Source organism: Maylandia zebra, linkage group LG18 (assembly GCF_041146795.1).
Source record: "Maylandia zebra isolate NMK-2024a linkage group LG18, Mzebra_GT3a, whole genome shotgun sequence".
Lineage (NCBI taxonomy): Eukaryota > Metazoa > Chordata > Actinopteri > Cichliformes > Cichlidae > Maylandia > Maylandia zebra.
Genome location: NC_135184.1, coordinates 36,048,948 through 36,069,038, shown reverse-complemented (window position 1 = coordinate 36,069,038; position 20,091 = coordinate 36,048,948). Strand labels below are relative to the sequence as shown.

Genomic DNA, 20,091 nt, shown 5'->3' with positions numbered 1-20,091 from the left:
GAGGAGATGGTGGAGGATTTGGGTACAGGGACGACGGTGGCCATTTTGAAGCAGGCTGGGACTACAGACAGAGAGAGGGAAAGGTTGAAGATGTGCGTGAACACTCCAGCCAGCTGAGCCGCGCATGACTTGAGGACGCGGCCGGGAATCCCGTCCGGACCAGTAGCTTTGCGTGCGTTCACCTTCCTGAAGCACTTCCGCATATCCTCCTCAGACACAGTGTGCGCACTGACGTCATCCGCGGTGCGCACACTGTCCGGTCTCATGGTGTTCGCTGTGTCGAATCTAGCGTAGAATACGTTTAGATCCTCACACAGAGAGGCCGTGGTCTGCGGTGTGCTGGTTTTCCCTCTAAAGTCTGTGATCGTGTTTAGTCCCTGCCACATACTCCGAGGGTTGTCAAACTGTTGCTCCACCCTGTCCCTGTGCTCACGTTTGGCTGCTTTGATCGTCTTCTGGAGTTGGTAATGTGCGTGTTTGTAGTCCGATGTGTTCACGGAGGCAAAGGCGGTGCTCCGTGCCGCGCGAACATCTCTGTTAATCCAGGGTTTTTGATTTGGGAAGGATTTAACTGTTCTGGATGGGACGACATCTTCCACGCATTTCCTGATGAATCCACAGACTGAGTCTGTGTATTCATCAATGTCTCTGGCGGCCACGTGAAACATTTCCCAGTCCGCGTGATCAAAACAGTCCCGCAGCGCAGACTCCGATTGGTCCGTCCAACAGTGCACCGCCCTCCGGGTTGGAGCTTCCTGTTTCAGCTTCTGCCTGTAGGCGGGCAGGAGCAGGATGGAGCAGTGATCTGATTGGCCGAATGGGGCGCGGGGGAGGGCTTCGTACGCATCCCGGAAAGAGGTGTAGCAGTGGTCGAGTAGCCGGTCTCCACGTGTGTTAAAATGGATGTGTTGATGGAGTTTTGGTGAGACTTTCTTCAGGTTTCCCTTATTAAAGTCTCCGGCTGTGATAAACGCTGCCTCTGGGTGTGCGGTTTCCTCGCTGCTGATCGCGCTGTACAGTTCCCTGAGTGCTCGGTCAGTGTCGGCTTGTGGGGGAATGTAAACAGCCGTAATAATCACTGCTGTAAATTCCCTCGGTAGCCAGAATGGCCGGCACTTAATCATCAGGTACTCCAGGTCCGGTGAGCAGAAGGATTTGACCGGGTGCACGTTCGCATAATCACACCAGCTGTTGTTGATCATGAAACACACACCACCGCCTCTGCTTTTCCCAGTAAGATCCTGTGACCTGTCCGCGCGGTGCACAGAGAACCCCGGCAGTTGTATTGCGGAGTCCGGTACTTTGTCCGATAGCCAGGTTTCTGTGAGGCAGATCACGCAGCAGTCCCGCATCTCTCGCTGGAATGAGATCCGTGCCCGAAGCTCGCACAGCTTGTTCTCCAGAGACTGCACATTAGCCAGTAATAAACTGGGTAACGGTGGTCTGTAAGTGCGCCGTCTCAGTCGAACCAGAACGCCAGATCTTCTCCCTCTGCGTCGGCGTTTGCGGCCTCCAGGGCCAGAGAACAAAGGCGTCTCAGGTGAGATGAATGGGGGGTCTGCAAACGGAGCGTCCGTGTTGCAAAACTTGAACTCCGGAAAGTTATAAGTAAGACCGTCTTTTATGTCCAGTAAGGTTTGTCGGTCGTACACAAGGAGACAAGTGCTGCTCGTGAAAAAATAAAGGAAAAGTAAAATTAAACACAGAAAAAAGCCGTTGCTTGGGGGAGCTCGCGACGAGGCTGCCATACTCGGCGCCATCTTGAATTTCTTGCAGTCACACATGTTACTTAATACACATTAATAGCAGGTTTGAATGAGGCCTGTTAAACAAACATTTGTTAACGTGAGTTTGTGTGTTTCAGATGTACTTCAACACGGTGTTGACTGACTCAGCCAAGCTGCTGAAGCCTCTCCTAGTGTTCTCCTTCGTCATGCTGGCCATCCTGTCTGGGTTAACCAGGATCATCCAGTTTAGAAACCACCCTGTTGATGTATACTGTGGGTGGGTGCTGGGAGCTGCCATTGCTGTTTACCTGGTAAAAGTTACAATTACATACATCACGATGAAACACGAAAGCAATATTTGAAAGAATAACATAGCACATTACACTATATGCTACTGTAGTCGTCTCACACCAGCTTCAGAGGGCCAGCAGTTACAGCGATAAAAGCACACAGAGTCAGATTGTTCTTCTTTCTAGATTTTTAGTTTTGTGTTTGATGAAGATCGTTTCGAGGTAATATAGCTGCTTTAGGACATGTGGCTCCAAACAGCTTCAGGGGCTGGAAAGAAATCTTTCTGCTCAACTGTAGTGCAGAAACTGTTGGATACTTGCACCCACACACCATCACCCTGCAGCCCACAAACACCCAGACACACACACACAAACACACACACTGCCTACACTTTTGTGCAAGAAGAATCTTTGAGGTTTTGCTGCAGAACAACTGTCCACCATCAGATGATTCTCCATTTAAAGTGTTTCACTGGAATAGCATCTCTGCGATTAAGTTTTTATTTTTTACTTGTCACTTGGATCTTCTCCTTGTAGGCTCGCTGCAGTCCGGACTCCTCTGGGCTGTTTTAGAAATATTTAGATCAGAATAAAAAGAAAAAACTCATTGAGGCTGAAGCATCCTGTTGTTTGGCTGCTGCACTGGTTCTGGTTAGCAGGACAGGGTGAGGATGAGTTGATAGCACACAAATAAATACTTTTTGTATTCCAGGTGTTCCACTCTAGCAGAATGTTTTCAACAACATGTGAAGCTGTCTGTCACAGTGTTGGCTGCGCTCTTTCGTTGCTGTGATAAGAGATCGGTGTGGAGAGATGATAGATGTACTGAGAAAGGAAATTATAACGCAAATTCATATTCTGCTCTTAAATAAAAGTAGACCTGACTGGCAGTTTTTATTTATTTTTTTCTCTTGTCAGCAGACTCCTGTGGCAGTTACAGGTATAAATCATTCACACCACCAAATTATAAAACAGTAACAGAAGCACAGGGACGGAGAAGTTTCCAGAATGCATTGCATAGCTACATACTTCAACAGTTAATGGGATGAGTAGAAATAACTGATCAAGTAGACACATGACCAAAGTGCCAAAATCACAACCTGGTAGCTTTTATTGTGAAACCCCCTCCCATACAAGTTCTTCCTGTACCATATATGTGCAAAGGACAGCTTCTGAAACAGTTGTGAACTTCTACTGTTCACATGTCCACAACTAGCATCTTTAGCTTTTGTTAATCTGCTATTCTCTCACTAGGGAAAACAGTGGGTGGGGACTGTGGCATGGCCAAAATGATTACAACCATGCACAGTGAACCTGCGATATCATTGCCTTTGAAATGGTTGCTTCAATGACAAGAACCAGGTCTGTGACCACTGGCGGTCAGTTGGCCAGTGTGGAGCAAGAGCGAGTATTGTCTTTATGGAAAAACCAGGATTAATGATATAATACATGGACACAGTGAGTAAATCAACTGGGAATCTGATCAAACACAAGACAGAATAGACTGGCAGCATGTTGCTTTATTGCTTATAACTGATTTAATTGCATTGGGTGCAGTCTGCCGCTGTCTATTGTGGCCTGGCCTGCAAATAGCATGTCCTGCTACATCTTCAGAGCAGCTGCCAAAAAACCTGCTACAGTACCAAGTCTGGGTGACACTTGTCCAACATAGGTACAGTCCCCCACTTCAACCACTGCAGTGTGAAAAAGGCTTCAGGAAACACCTCGCTAATCTTTCCATCAGGCCATGAAGCTCTGGTTAATTGGGGATCGACAATTATGACATTATCCAGCTGAAGAGAGGCTGTATCTCACTGCCACTTAAACCAAGTTTGCAGGGCCGCCAGATAGTGGTGCAGAAACCCTGTCCAGAAGCAGTCAGACAGCACTTGACAGGCCCTTCAGTGTTTACGTCTAAACCGCCCTGAATCATGATGTACTGCCTACGGTGCTGAAGGCGCGGACTGCCCCATCAGCCACAAACTGGCTGGATCTGGGTCTGTCAAGCTTAATGTTAGGAATGCCCTCAATCTCAACCAGGAATATTAACACTTCGTGGCTGATGACTTCTGAGCCCAGGGTTGCAGTCAGGGCAGTGCTCAAAGTACTGATTTTGCTCTCCAAGGGGCCTCCAAATTCAGGAGCTCTGGTGGGTTGCAGTGCAATTGTATTTGGTGCTCCGACAGCTAAGTCTGTGAGGGATTGAAAGTTTCTTGTAACTTCCTGTCACCACCTTCTAAATGTGAAAAGCAGACCTCAATGTTTTTCACGCCAACGGCCAACTTTAACCTGCAGTGGTCCAAAACAGTACATTTCTGTTGAGATATGAAGTCAGAGCCAAGCAGGATACAGGGTCTTTGGGCTGATTGGTTGGGCTCTCCATCTTTGGCAAACAGAACAAGAGTGCTGTTCTCTTCTAGCAGCCTCACAGCCACAAAGGATCCAAAGCTTTGTCCTCAGTTCAGCAAAGAGGCCCTCTGCACCAGGGTGTTTCACATTAAACTCCACGTGTCTGATTAACAGCTTTGCCACCACATCTCAAGTCAAGGACTACAGGGGAAATCATCCTCCAGACTTTGACAGTGCCATAGACAACCACCCACCCGTATCAGCTGAAGTGATTCATCATATTGTTGGTCCAAGGTCATCAAGCAGTTTGATTAAGGGACCCGATTCCCACCTGTTCTCCCACCTGCACTCAATTTCTTCAGGAAAGCTGTCTCATTAAGCAGACTGCAAGATGCTGGCCTCTGATTCCCAGAATTCGTCCACTATCGAGGTCTCTTCAGTGTTTAAAGCCACCCCGTGAAGGTGCCACGTGGTTGCCTTCACTAGTTCATTGAAGGTGCTAATCTGCTGAGCATCAGGTAGAGTATATCAAGGGGTATTTACTGCTGCAACTAGCCAGGACGTGGACCTTCTTTGCTCGTCCGTGATGCCTTCATTGTATAATGTGTATAACGGTATTTATAATAGAGTAAACCGTCCAATGGCTCGGTGGCAGCTACAGATTGGCTATGGAACCAAAGACTGTCAGCAGTCTTACCAGCTTGATAAAAGGAGCCTCCAAAAAGCCTGACTTGAGAGGGCTCCTTTGTGAACTGAAGAAGTCTTTTGGATGAGAGGTGAAACATCTTCACAAATGTAAAGAAGTCCATTTGCCCCTTTTTAAAGCTCTTAAGACCATCATCACCTGGATGACTGAGAACATAAAACGCCCATATTTTCCAGTAGTGTATTGCAGAAATAAGATAAGATAAGATAAGATAAGATAGAACTTTATTAATCCCTCGGGTGGGTTCCTCTGGGAAATTCGACTTCCAAAAAAGCACAGCACCGACAGAAGTTACAGAGTTACAGAATATTATATATATATATACACACACACACACATATATATATAAATACAGAGACAATATAAATAAAATATACGAAGGGGATAAATAGAATAAATAGGAATAAAAAATAAAAATACAAGTGAATTGCACATTTCAAGTATTGAGGTCTATTGCACTGTTGACTATTTACAAAAGTATTGCACAAAAGGAAATGCAAACACATGAAAATGCAAAACATAACTATGTGGTTTTAGAATATGACACATCAAAATTCCACATTTGCCAATTTTTCTAGTTGACGTCTTTGATTATGTCAACCAATCGTTGAGGTCCTGCTGACATAGCTCCGAGTCTTCCTCCATTAATAGTTCCCTCATTTTGTTGATGACGTCATTGGCCTCTATATACACATTCACAGTACTTCTTGAAGGACTCACAATCACCATCTCCCTGATGGCTCATTCCTAGCCCATTCCTCCAAAGAGCATCTGGGCATAACATGGGGAACACTTAATGACAAACACCCACTCCTACACCTTAGGTTAGGAATTCTTCTCATATCACACCAGAGAAAGTATAATAGTGGCTGGTCTTCAGGTAGCAATCTCACCTGGTGGGATATTCCCAATATTCCTCATAGCAACAAAATCCCGCCTGAACGTCAGGAGGAACCCAGGAGAGATGCACTGAGGTTGGGTCTGGCAGTAGCAGTTCATCCAGGTTTTGGCCTTTGTATGTCAATGAACAGCTGAACACATCTTGATTTGTCTCATTATGAATCACCATATGATGAAGAATGAATCAAGACTGGAGGGTCTAACCTTCCCTCACTGTAATCACCTGCCTTCTCTAGCTTCTCAGTCTCAGCTTGGTAAGCCTCAGTCTTTTCTAGATAATAATAATAATAATTATAATAATTAATCCGGCTTCCTCCCACCGTCCAAAGACATGCAGCTTGTGGGGATAGGTTAATTGGATAATCCAAATTGCCACTAGGTGTGAATGTGCGAGTTAATGTGAGTGTGAATGGTTGTCTGTCCCTGTGTGTTGGCCCTGCGACAGACTGGCGACCTGTCCAGGGTGTACCCCGCCTCTCGCCCTATGACAGCTGGGATAGGCTCCAGCGCCCCCCGCGACCCTGAAAAGGATAAGCGGAAGCGAATGGATGGATGGATGGATGGATAATAATAATAATAATAATACATTTTATTTAAAAATAGTGCCTTTCAGAACACCCAAAGACACTGTACAGCAAATAAAACAGATATATATATAAAAACAGAAAAGCTGGGAATATACACAATAATAAGAGTAACAGATAAAAGTTAAGAGCATGCAGAGGTTTAAACATAAGCAATTTTAAACAGGTGAGTTTTGAGGGTGGACTTAAAATGAGGGAATGAAGTAATATTTCTGAGGTCAGGGGGTAAGGAACGCCACAGTCGAGGGGCAGAGCAACTAAAAGCCCCGCCCCTCATTGTAACTGGGGGGCAGGGCTAGATCTAACTAGATCTCCGCTGAGGCTCTATACCGCACAAGCTGGGAAGGACTGCTTCAGGCGCTGAAATGAGAGTGGGCGTGTTACTTGCATGTAGTAGTTGAGTGGCAAATCTGCATACTGATGCTACTTCCACTCTAGCTGTTTGCCTCCAGCAGGTTAATGACATCTTGATCCATGGCCAGTTTAATTACCAAAGTACTGCTGCTGAGGAGATGGTGGTCACTGCTGTTTGTGGCTGCACTGTTAACATGACTTGACTCGCAATGTCTAGCATGGTTTTCAGTGCTGCTGGCCCCCCAGGTTGGCTGAGATGGTAGTCCGATAGCTGTTGTCGGGACATATCAGCCTATCAGGAGTGGCTGAGCATTCATAAATGGTTTCAAGGGGAAAGTCTGGAGGTGCCTATAAGTGCACTGAAGTGCCTACACAGTTTAAAAGTGTTTGGCTACACCAAGCCCATTTTACACAAGACTTTTAACTGGCACCAGTCAGCCTGGTGGTGCAGTTCACATCACCAGCAGGGATTTTTTGGCTTTGACCTATGTATAGTTCTGCTGTCAGCTGTCTAAAATGTACACACTGATCTGATACATTTGGTGTTTTGCTAGAGTAAGAGTCATACGCTTTGACCTTCTCTGTGAGCATTTGGGGAATTTTGAGCTGTTGTTAGCAGAGTTGTGACCACATCTGAAGAGCAAGAGAAATCCTTTCAGAGAGCCAATTGATCCTGACCAGAGTCCAGTGTGTCTGATGTAAAATGGTGTTATTTTACTATTTGTATATTCAGTATTGGTGTTTTGAGCTACTAGTGCAGTTGTTGCCAAACGGAGTGGTCTAATTAGCTCGATCTGTTTAATCCAATCAGGGAAATCTCATCTGCACATATGCGATTATGTCAAGCAGACCCAAAAGGGCAGACAAACTCAAAACAACCCAAACTCACAATGCAGTGATGAAGGTTATTTACCGTGCAATTTGACGACACAGGAAAGTACTTATAGGCTGGTAGCACATGAGGGATCGGAGGGGAGAGGGAAAACTTGACATTTTAAATTGCCAAGTTAACAAGTGGAGTTATCGAGTGAATCAATAAATCCTACCTGTCACACTTTTTACAGCAGACAGCTGGCTGAGCAGGTGAACAGGTTAGTAGGCTGGTAAGTAGGCAAACTGAGGCAGGCTGGTGACACTGAGACATCCAGGTAAGGGGAACGCTGGCACGTCGGAGCGGTGAAAGTGGCAGGAATCCAGCGCGGTTCTTCTGGCAGCTCTTGGCAGAAACAGCCATGCAACCTTGACAGAGGTTTCTCTGCAGGAGAGAGAGAGTCTTGGAATAGACTTGTTGCCTCTGAAAAAAAAACAGCTGCCCCATAAACATGCCAAACAATCACCAGATGAGCCAGAGAAACCCTGGATGCCTGTCCATCCACGTATTACTAAAGAGACTGAGGAAAGTCAAAAACAAACTCTGGTCAGCCTTTATTACAACCAGTGTTTGAAAAATCAAATGCTGCAAATCCGTCCCACAGATTTGTTGGTCTGAACAGCTGCATTAAGATTAAGTGAAGCAGAAGAATATTTTTCACAAGTGTGTAATGGCCTTGAGGTGTCTTTGAACTTGAGATGATCACAGAGCTCTTGGTATTTAAACCTATGGCATCAGGTAGAACAATCTTTTCCTCAGTCTAACTCAGTCTAAAGAGTTTTGCTACAAAATTGATGTGACACAAAAGATAAATACATGTCAGTAACAGGTGATAATCATATGTCAGTGCAGTCCCCAAAATAGTGAAAATACACATTATCTTCCAGCGATTTAGTTACAGAAACATCACTTTTACCTTAATCTTTGTTTTTTTTGATGTTGCTATTTTTTTAATTTAAAACATACAGACTGAAAATCTCGTTGGTTCAATATTCAAAAGGTTCTGTGTTAGCTACATGCTTCTCATTACTGTCAGTGTGTTTGGATGCAGGGTGTGTATGCCGTGGGGAATTTCCAGCCTAGTGAAGATTGCTCCGGGAGTACACAACCTGCCCCCATACTGAGAGAGCCACCCCTCTCCTCCTTGCCCAATGTCAGCCAGTCAGCAATTGGCAACAGCCACCAAGGTAAAGCTACGCCTGCTACTTTAGATTACAGGTTACATCATCCTGACATGTCGATTAGTAACATTGTTTCCAGAAAGAATGTTCTTAACAACTGTTTTTGATCTGAGGGGCTCTCGGGGTTCAGCCCAGTCCTAACAAGTGTGATCCTGGGCCAGTGTGAAAATACTTATAACTCATGGAAAAGCTCACAGTATGACTTTCAAGAAGCTAGAACTTGAAAATCTTTGGCATTTTTGCTTGATTGAGATTAATTTTCTTCATTATTTTGCTGTGATTGATAACTATAGGCAAAAGAGTTGTGTATATCCAGTGAGCATGAAAATACTAAATGTCAGATTTTATTAAGTGGGTAATGTGATGTTTAAATGTCACACGATTCCTAAAGTTGATCAGCTGAAAGGTCTCTTGATACAGCTGTTGTTGTCAAGTAGTATTCTCAAGACCACTGTAGTCAGTCGACTCCTCCGAATTTAAATATTCATCTTTTTTTAATAATTCATGTGTTGAAATGTGAATCTCGAGTGCTGCCATTTATAATGAAGACTGGCTAATGTAAGTGAGCTCCTAATCAGAAAGGACTGCTGTGGTTACCGACTGCACTAATTCATATTTAGTGGTATGATTTCAATTCAGTTCAGTTCAAGTCACAACAACAGTCGCCTCAGGACGCTTTATATTGTAAGGCAGGCCCGACAACAAGACATTTAAATTACCACTTTTGAGCAAGCACTTGGAGACAGTGGGCAGGAAAAACTCCCTTTTAACAGGAAGAAACCTCCAGCAGAAGCAGGCTCAGGGGGGGCGGCCTGGTTGGGGTGATGGGAGGAAGACAGGATTAAATACACACTTTGGAAGAAAGCCAGAGATGAATAATAAGTAAGGATTACATGCAGAGTTATGTAAAAGCAGATAGTGAAGAAGAAATACTTCATGGGAAGCCCCCTGCAGCCTTGGTCTCCCATATGGAAAAGATTTATATAAATCTTATAAAGTTTGTATCTGTCTTGTGTGAAACTTGTATGAAAAGCATACAAGAGTGAAAACAGATCTATATAAATGAAACTTGTATGTTTTGGATACTTCCTAAAACAATATATGAAAGTAATGAGAAAGTGGCCACTTTCATGAGTAAATCATATAAGCCTGATATGATTCACTATATGAAGCAGGTCACATCTGATGCAAGTCTTTTATAAGTTTTTACTATTTCTTTTCCATATGGGCTATTACAAATATGAAATAAAGCACGGTGGATTGGAAGATGTGCAGCAACTGTGGCCACGCCCAGCCCATTATCAGCTGATGTGGGCTGGCACTGAGATCAGCTGATCTGTTTGCACTTGAGCTCAACGTCATAAACTGTCTATGAAATATCTCCAAAAGTTGATTCTGTTCATCTGGACGCAGTGTTTTCAGTGGGAGAAACGTTTTGTCACTCGTCCAAGTGACGTCTTCAGTCTCAGCTGACTGCAGGTTTCAATCTTATAAACAGGACATCTGCATAATGACTGAAACCAGCTCAGTGAAGGAACAATAGGCTGGGAGGGCAGTTCCTTAACCTTCCCTGTCCAGGATGTTACATCCTTATCGTTGAAAGAGTGTCCACTGGCCTGTAGGTGTAAACAGAGTCCTGGCCTGACGAGGTGGCTCTTCTGTGTTGTGCCATCCTCTTCGCCAGAGGTTGTTTGGTTTCCCCGATGTATAAATCCTGCCAATCCTCCTGCACTTAACAGCGTACACTCTGTTACTCTGTTTGTGTCGAGGGACCCGATCCTTGGGGTGGACCAGTTTTTGGCGCAGCGTGTTTTGGGGTTTAAAAGCCACAGTCTAAGAAGGCTAACCTGCCACTCTTAGACTGTGAGATTTCCATCAGTAATGGGGGACATCTAAAAGTGTACCGTAAACTTACACAAACAGATCAGTATTCAACATTTGACTCTCATCATCCACTGGAGCACAAACTGGGTGTCATCAGGACGCTACAACACAGAGCGAACACCATCCCCACTGACACAGCAGCCAGGGAGGCAGAAGAACATCAAGAAGGCCCTGAGTAAGTGTGGTTACCCCAGCTGGACTTTTGTCAAAGCTGGGAAGGCTCCAAAAGAAAGCTTCAGCTGATCCAGGAGAGAAGGACAACCGCTGCCTAAGAGAAAACCTGTAGTGATCCCGTACATGTTAGGAATATTGGAACAGCAGAGACACATTTTCTCTAAACACCGCGTCTCTGTGGCTTTTAAACCCCAAAACACTCTGTGCCAAAAACGGGTCCACCCCAAGGATCGGGTCCCCCGACACAAACAGAGTAACATAGTGTACGCTGTTAAGTGTAGGAGGATTGCCAGGATTTTTTTTTTTCTTTCGCCTGTCCCGTTTGGTTCTTTTGCATCAGAATTGTTGTCTAAAGGCAAAGAAAGATGCTCAACGGATTTACTTTACCAAATGGACCATCCCAGCCTTGCCGTAATGGTCCATTTGATTCACCTTTTATTGTTTATTTTATTTCTTTTTTTATTTTCACTTGCTAGATACGGGACAGACTTGAATGAGGAAAAGAAAAGGGAGAAAGGAAGAGGGGAAAAACAGTGGAGAAGAGGGACGGGGATAAATGGCAAAAAAACAAAAACCAACAAAATAAGCAGACAAAAAATGCATCTATCAATCACCTGGATCACCTGTTGAGAAAGAAAAAAGAAAACAAGCAGAAGAGAACAAGAGTAATAGAATAAACAACATCACAATGATATATGGGAATATGACAGTAAATACTAAACATTAAACATTATTGTGCAGCACATAAGATCAACAGAACACAGTGTGCTTTGAGGTAGGAGCCAAAAAGGGTGTAGTTTGTGGGTGTGATCACCCGTGTGTACACCTGTGAGCATGGACGCGCTTGTTTTTAAAAGGTTCCTTCATGTAATGATCTGCTAGAGGGTGTGGGGGGGCCACAGCCCCGTCCTCCAGGGCATGAAGCAGGTGTGGAGGAGATCAAAACTCCAGACATCCAGAGGCCCCCAGAACACAAGAGACCAAGGAAGACCAACAGAGGGGCAGCCGCGCCACTGTCCCAGAAAGAGCTGAGGAGAGTCCCAGATGAGGGACTTATGCCAGGATTTATACATCGGGGAAACCAAACAACCTCTGGCTACAACACAGCAGAGCCACCTCGTCAGGCCAGGACTCTGCAGTCTATCTACACCTACAGGCCAGTGGACTCTTTCAATGATGAGGATGTAACATCCTGGACAGGGAGGAACGCTGGTTTGAGGGCGGAGTCAAGGAGGCCGTTTACGTGAAAAGGGAAAGAGCATCTCTGAATGGAGGAGGGGCCTAAGGGTACATCTGTCACCATCTTCCAATGCTGTGATTGCAGCCATTCCCCAACTCTCTGTGAATGGGACTCATGGTTATTGATCAGTGGTTGTTGATCAATGGTCATGAGAATTTGCATAATTAAGATCAATGAACTGACCTCCCAGCCCATTGTTCCTTCAGTGGGCTGGTTTCAGTCATTATGTAAATGTGCTGATTATAAGATTGAAACCTGCAGTCAGCTGAGACTGAAGACGTCACCTGATGATGACGAAACGTTTCCCACTGAAAACGTCCAGATGAACAGAATCAGCTTTTGGAGATTTTCTTACCTGGATGACTGAGCGTGCATCAAGATGTCTATGAAATACTTACCTGAACACCGTGATGTCACCTGTTGGTTGGTTATGTGCGCTTATGAAGCTATGAACATTTTCATGATCTTAGCTATTTTTAAACCAGATGTCGTATCAAACTTTGAAAATCATCGGCTCGTGATTTGTGAATGAAAAGTCAAGAACCAATAAGCATAGACTGGTTTCACCTGCTCTAAAGGGAATCATAACTTACACACTGAACATCACTTCGTTTTCAGCATGACCTGAAACTGGCGAATGAGACCATAACCTCGACATGAAAGTGTTTAGTGTGGTCACAAACCCTGAGAGCCGGTGTTTGTTTCCCATAGAGCTGAAACAGAGGAGCTGCTGGCTATGACACACTGACACTTCTGTGGCTTCACCCTTTCTAACCTGTTATTAATGTTTGCCTTGGCTTTGTTGTCTTCTGATAGGCCACCACACACTGGGTCCCAGCCAACCAGAACCTATTATTACAAGGACTTCTTCCCACCCCTTAGTCCCAGAGCAAACAGGACCCATGCTAACGCGTAGCGCCTCCTGTCGAGAGCCGTCTATGACCAATATGAAGAGAGCCAGTGCTGAAGTGGAGGTGATAAGTCCGTCCAGTCCGTTAGGCAACCGTGACAACATGATGACCTTCAGCAGCAGCACACTGCCAAGGTAGCTGTTTTTTAATGAGTCCATAGTCATAGTTGCACTTTGGAATATCTAGTTTTTTATTGTTTTAGTTGAAAAGATATCATGTTTATTTTATCCATTTTTTTTCAGTAATTTTTTCCAGCAAGTAAAATTGTCTGTTTTAGAGATTCTGGAAAGTAAGGAGTTGCAGACCAAGACGAGCTGTCTGCAGGGTCCATGATCTTTGGATCGTTATAAACCGTGGAATAATGGCAATGATTAGGAAACCTGATGTAGTTTCATGTTGAGGGAGTGTTGATGGGCAATATGAGGCTGATGGGTCATTGTCACCACCTCGACAACGTTCGGGGGGGTGGGTGTCATGGACACCTACGTTTGTGAGCGTAGGTGTCCATGACTTCAACGTCACAGGTCACGAATTCTTGTCAATGTGATAACTTGAAAACAAGAACACGTAGCAAATTGATACCATGTTGTCTAGAAGGCTGAGGGAAGCACTGGTGTTCGCCAGTATTTTTGAATTCCACTTTATACAATCATGTGCCAGGTGGAGGTTTTTAATAAGTAAAGTAAAATGTTATTTATATAGCACCTTTCAAGATAAAATCACAAAGTGCTTTACAGAGGCAGAAAACAGACATCAAAATCTAAAACAAAACAAAATCAACCAAAAGCGAGTTTAAACAGATACGTTTTTAACTGCTTTTTAAAAGACACGACTGAGTCCACAGATCTCAAACTCAAAGGGAGCGAGTTCCAGAGTCTGGGAGCCGCTGACGCTCTGTCACCTTTTGTTTTTAACCTTGTATGCTGGACAACCAGCAACCCCTGGTCACAAGACCTCAGGGACCTGCTGGGGTGATAAGAACCAAGAAGATCACTGATGTACGTTGGAGCTACAAAAATATTTGTGTTTGGGTCCATTTGAAGTTCAACGACTCTGATACTCAGAAAACGGCTGAGTATCGTTTCCAGGTCCTGAATGTTCAGAGGAAAAATGCAGAGTGGAAAGCCCTCATGCAAAGTTCCAGAGAGACATTCGGGACTGCAATCTCCTCTGCTTCACCGAGACATGGCTGAACCCAGCGGTGCCGGACCACGCCATCCAGCCGGCCGAGTTCTTCTCGGTTCACCGCATGGACAGGACACGGGACTCGGGGAAGTCAAGGGGAGGCGGCGTGTGTTTAATGGTGAACAACAACTGGTGCAACAGTGCGAACGTTGTTCCTCTCACACGCTCCTGCACACCAAATCTGGAACTACTGTCCATCATGTGTCGTCCTTTTTATCTACCTCGGGAATTTACATCGGTCATTGTAAGTGCTGTTTATATTCCACCACAAGCGGACACGGTCACCGCCTTATGCGAGCTGCATGAGGCACTCACACAGCACCAGACACAACACCGGGACGCTGCGCTTATTGTGACGGGGGACTTTAATAGCGCCAACCTCAAACGCGCAGCGCCGAACTTTTATCAACACATCACCTGCCCCACCAGGGGTGAAAGGACACTGGACCACTGCTACACTACGGTCAAGGACGGCTACAAGGCACAATCCCGCCCCCCGTTTGGCAAATCTGATCACGCCGCCATCTTCCTCATGCCAAAATACAAACAAAGGCTGAAACAGGAAGTTCCGGTTCAGAGGAAGGTCGCGCGCTGGACGGATCAATCGGTGGCCGCGTTACAGGACGCACTCGATGACGCAGACTGGGGCATGTTCAGAAACAGCTCCGACGATGACGTCAACGTGTTTACGGAAGCGGTTGTGGGATTCATCGGGAAACTAGCGGATGATACCGTGGAGACAAAGACTATCACAACGTTTCCCAACCAGAAGCCGTGGGTGGATAAAACCATCCGCGACGCTCTGAGATCCCGCACCGCTGCCTACAACACGGGACTCACGACGGGGGACATGGACCCGTACAAAGCCGCGTCATATAACGTGCGGAGGGCGGTGAAAGAGGCGAAGCAGCGCTACGGGAGGAAACTAGAGTCACAACTCCAACAGAGTGACTCTAGGAGCCTGTGGCGGGGACTAAGGACAATAACGGACTATAAAGCACCAACAACCGGTATGACGAACGCGGCCGTGACTCTGGCAGACGAGCTGAACACTTTCTATGCTCGCTTCGAGGCTGCAGCTAAGGTCTCCAACGATGCTAGTGTTGGCGGCGCTAACGGCTGCAGACAGGAAGATACTGCCAGCACCGGAAACGTGCTCGTCATCTCCGAGCATGAAGTAAGGAGAGCCTTCAAGAGAGTGAACACCAGGAAAGCAGCAGGACCAGACGGCATCCCAGGTCGTATCCTAAGAGACTGCGCATACCAGCTAGCTCCTGTGTTCACTGAGATATTCAACATCTCTTTATCTCAGTCGGTGATCCCCACATGCTTCAAAGAGTCCATCATTGTTCCTGTCCCGAAGAAACCCCACCCTGCTTCTCTCAATGACTATCGCCCTGTAGCCCTCACCTCAGTAGTGATGAAGTGCTTTGAACGCCTGGTCAGAGACTTCATCATTTCTTCACTACCAGACACACTGGACCCACTACAGTTTGCTTACCGTCCAAATCGTTCCACAGACGATGCCATCTCTCATCTCCTCCACACATCACTCACTCACTTGGACACTAGAAGGTGGAATTATGTTAAAATGCTCTTCATAGACTACAGCTCTGCATTTAACACCATAATTCCCTCCACACTCACCACCAAGCTGGAGCATCTGGGACTCAGCTCATCTATGTGTCAGTGGATCTCCAACTTCCTAACTGGCAGACCACAGGCAGTAAGGATGGGCGGACATGTCTCAGCCTCCACCACTCTCAGCACTGGAGCCCCCCAGGGGTGTGTTCTGAGCCCCCTGCTGTACTCTTTGTACACATATGACTGTGTGGCCACTACCAGCTCCACCACCATCATCAAGTTTGCTGACGACACCGTCGTGGTGGGCCTGATCTCTGATAACAACGAGACGGCCTACCTGAAGGAGATTAGGAATCTGGAGAACTGGTGCCAGAGGAACAACCTCCTTCTAAACGTCAGTAAGACAAAGGAGCTGATAGTGGACTTCAGCACTAAGCAGGAGAGGAACTACCAGACCCCCGTCATCAACGAGTGCCCAGTGGAGAGAGTGGACAGCTTCAAATACCTCGGAGTTCACATCACGCAGGACCTGTCATGGTCCTGTCACATCAACACTGTGGTGAAAAAGGCCCGACAGCGTCTCCACCACCTCAGACGCTTGAGAGACTTCCAACTGCCCTCCAAGGTGCTCAGGAACTTTTACTCGTGCACCATAGAGAGCATCCTGGCGGGAAACATCTTAACCTGGTTCGGGAACAGCACCATGCAGGACAGATGAGCTCTACAGAGGGTTGTGCGGTCAGCTGAGCGCACCATCCGCTCCGAGCTCCCTGACCTGCACTCAATCTACAGCAGGCGGTGCTGGACCAAGGCCAGGAAGATGGTGAAGGACCTCAGCCATCCCAACAACAGACTGTTCTCTCTGTTGAGGTCAGGAAAGCGATTCCGCTCCCTGAAGACCAACACAGAGAGACTGAGGAGGAGCTTCTTCCCGCAGGCGATACGGTCTCTCAATCACACCACCACACAGTACTGACCCACACATACAGTTCTTACACACACACTGGACTTTCTGGACATTGTTTTTGCACAACACTGGTCACTATATTCTTCATTTCCGGTTAATACTTGTACAGCTGCTGTTATTGTGTATATATTTATTTATATTTAGATTTCTTCATACATTCTTATATAGTTCTATATTGTGTATTTTGTTGTACAGTTATTTTATTTTCAACTTTAATTTATATATTTTATCTTATTCTTCCCAGTTAAATTTACCCTTCATTCTAATTTGTGTTGTACAGTTATTTCATTTTAACCTTAATTTATATTTTATTCCTTCCTAGTTAAATTTACCCTTTTTAATTTTTCATATTTATTTCCTATCTTATTCATAGCCTTTTCCTTTTTTGTTTTCTTTAGGTCACGAGCAGTTGTCCAAGCATTTCACTACATATCGTACTGTGTATGACTGTGTACGTGACAAATAAAATTTGAATAAAATTTGAATTTGAATTTGACTTAATGTAGGTCATTTATTCTGGCAACAGGATTTATATTAACTTTCTAATAAACTAATAAACAAGTATTCTGAACACATGTTTAATGCTGCTTTACAATTTGAAGATAGAGTATCATATACTGTTTAATGGTCTCGGTAGGCTACCTGGAAGATCATCGTTTTTCCCAAGCAAACAGTGGGAGGTTTGGGGAAGAACAAACATGGAAGCACTGCAACACCAGTTCTTTGTATTCAGCCCTCGTACATCAGTAATAATAGCCTGTTTTTCCATTCACACTGCAGTGTGTGAATGGAAAAACTAGAGAGATGTGTTCAGAGAGATCTGTCTGATCTGTAGATGTGAGAAACCCAAATATCAAGTCGTTCATCCGGGTAACACTGAATCTAGAAGTAGGTGAACAGAATGGAAAATGTAAGTAAAAAACTGAATGCCAGTTTAATGCTGCCATTACTCTTTGCCTTTTCTGGATGTAGCGTTGGCGGTGGCTGTTAACAGGTTAACTGTGATGGAGTGGGACCTCTGCAGGGACGCCGTTGGCCGTAGAATAACAGAACTGCAGCGTGCAGTCATTGGCATTCGCTGAGCATATGAACAGACTAGATTATGCTGTAGGAGTAAAACAGTAAGTTCTTGTTGTGTTTATAAGAGAAGACAAAGTGTGTTTTATGTGCAGATGAGTGAACAGTTCGTTCAGCCGTCGTCTTTATTAAGCAGTCTTAGCTCACAGAGTCCGCCGCCACTGAGTACACATTGAGACGTGAAATACCAGTACATACATACGTGTGTGTGTGTACACTTTTTGTTTGTTATTGTGTGAATGCATGTAGTTGGAATATTATTGGAAGTTTGGAAATACATTTGTATATTATTTTTTCTTTAATTTCCACAGTCGGCCTTGAGTGCCTTTGTTCCCACGGGCAGTGTGCAATGACAGAGACAGCAAAGGGATTTCAGAGGTGACAAAATTGTCTGTTGATGTGAGGAAGGAGCCTCACAGTTTGTGTGGTGACACTGAGAACAACTGGTTTGGAAACGACTTGGACAGAACCACTGTGGAGCAGGGACGATGATGCAAAACGGCTCTCTGATGGGGCGGTGTAGCTGTTTCACTTTATAGGTTTATACATGTACAAACAAGTATTTGAGTAACGTACTAATAGATGACGTCCCCAAGGTAACAAGAACAAACAAAACCTGGATCTAATGTTTGTGTCTGTAAAAACAAAGATCCCCTGAGGCACAGGATGTTTAAAGACAGACGGCTCAATGTGAAGCATCTTACAGGAAAAAACACAAAAAGGCCATTTTTAGCCTTTATTGGACAGAGACGGTGTAGATGGACAGGGAGACAGACTCAAAGCCAACAGTGTTAGCAGAACAGTCCAAAGCAGCGCCTGAGTAGAGGTGGGAGATAACAAAGTACAAATACTTTGTTGCTGTACTTAAGTAGAATTGTCAGGTACATGTACTGGAGTATATATTTTTCTGCAAACGTTACTTTTACTCCCTATATTTAGGCAAAAATCTGTACTTTCCTTACATTTCTACACAGGCTTGTTGTGCAGTCTGTCATGATTAGGCTGTGTGGCAGGCAGGAGAGGACCCAAACGCAAAACTCACGGGGACGCGGGGAATAAACTCAGAAAGCACAGCTTTACTGCTGGAAAGACGGATCACGAGTAATACAAAACTAAACTGGGAAAAACTAAATATAAAGCTCACCAGGAAACACAGGGAGAGTCACACACAGCATGAGGGAGAACGCGACACTGAACCGAGGGAGATGTGGACATAAATGCACAGAGAGTAAACGAGGGAAGTGGGAGCACATCTGGAACACAGCTGACACAGATAATCGTAACGAGACAGGGCAGGAGTGAACACAACATGACGCACACTGACGAGAGACTGTCAAAGTAAAACAGGAAGTGCACAGAGGTTCAGACAGGAGGAGAGAGCACGGACATAACGGGCTGGGGAATAAAACACAAGGAGGGGAAACAAGGGTTCACAGATACACAGAGGGGCACACAGAGGGGAACCAAATAAGGAACATCTTAACAGAACCTAGGAACCAAGGCATGAATAAAGAACAAAATACAAAACACACGAAGACTAAGAATACCACGACAGTATCGCTTGCAGGGTTGATCTTCGGGGTTAAGGTGGTGCAGAAGGAGAAGCTGTGGCCTCGCACTTCAGACGAGTGTGTTATCTACTTCCTGAGCTAACTTCATTTAAAATGCCTTCGCTGAAAGCAGTCACAGAACAATTTGATGCCCTGCTCCTTTTTTGACGGCAACACTTGCTTGCTGCACAACAAAAAATCATTTGATTCTTTATGACTGCCATTTTTTCCTACTGACCTCAGAACAGCAAAAAGGCAGTCAAAACGCAGCAGAAGCACTGAGCCCTAGAAACAGAGCTGGTAAGAGTCACAGAGCGCCACAGAAACACAAGAGCCACATGTGCAACATGAAGAACAGCTGCATGCAGGCCATGGACCTCTGCATGCTCCCTGTTATGTGGCTCACGCTGCTGTTCTCCTCTCTGGATGTTCTGTCAGATACAGTGGAACCAGTAACCTCAGCATCCAGTACATCGTCCTACTGGGGAGACTGGGGCTGCCGCTGGACAGCGACATGAATGCCAGTGCCCAGGTTTCTGTCCTCTGAGTATCCATAC

General features: G+C 45.3%; 1 protein-coding gene across 2 annotated transcripts in view; it reads left to right on the top strand.

The window, feature by feature from the left end:
• LOC101472437 (phospholipid phosphatase-related protein type 4) overlaps nt 1-20,091 on the top strand; it is an 84,088-nt gene that overhangs the window by 47,415 nt on the left and 16,582 nt on the right. For both annotated transcript variants that reach the window (XM_076877087.1, XM_004575218.5), the window contains exons 6-8: nt 1,865-2,038; nt 8,833-8,968; nt 13,077-13,305. In XM_076877087.1, coding sequence (XP_076733202.1) covers nt 1,865-2,038; nt 8,833-8,968; nt 13,077-13,305 — 539 coding nt within the window. The remainder of the gene's footprint in view (nt 1-1,864; nt 2,039-8,832; nt 8,969-13,076; nt 13,306-20,091) is intronic.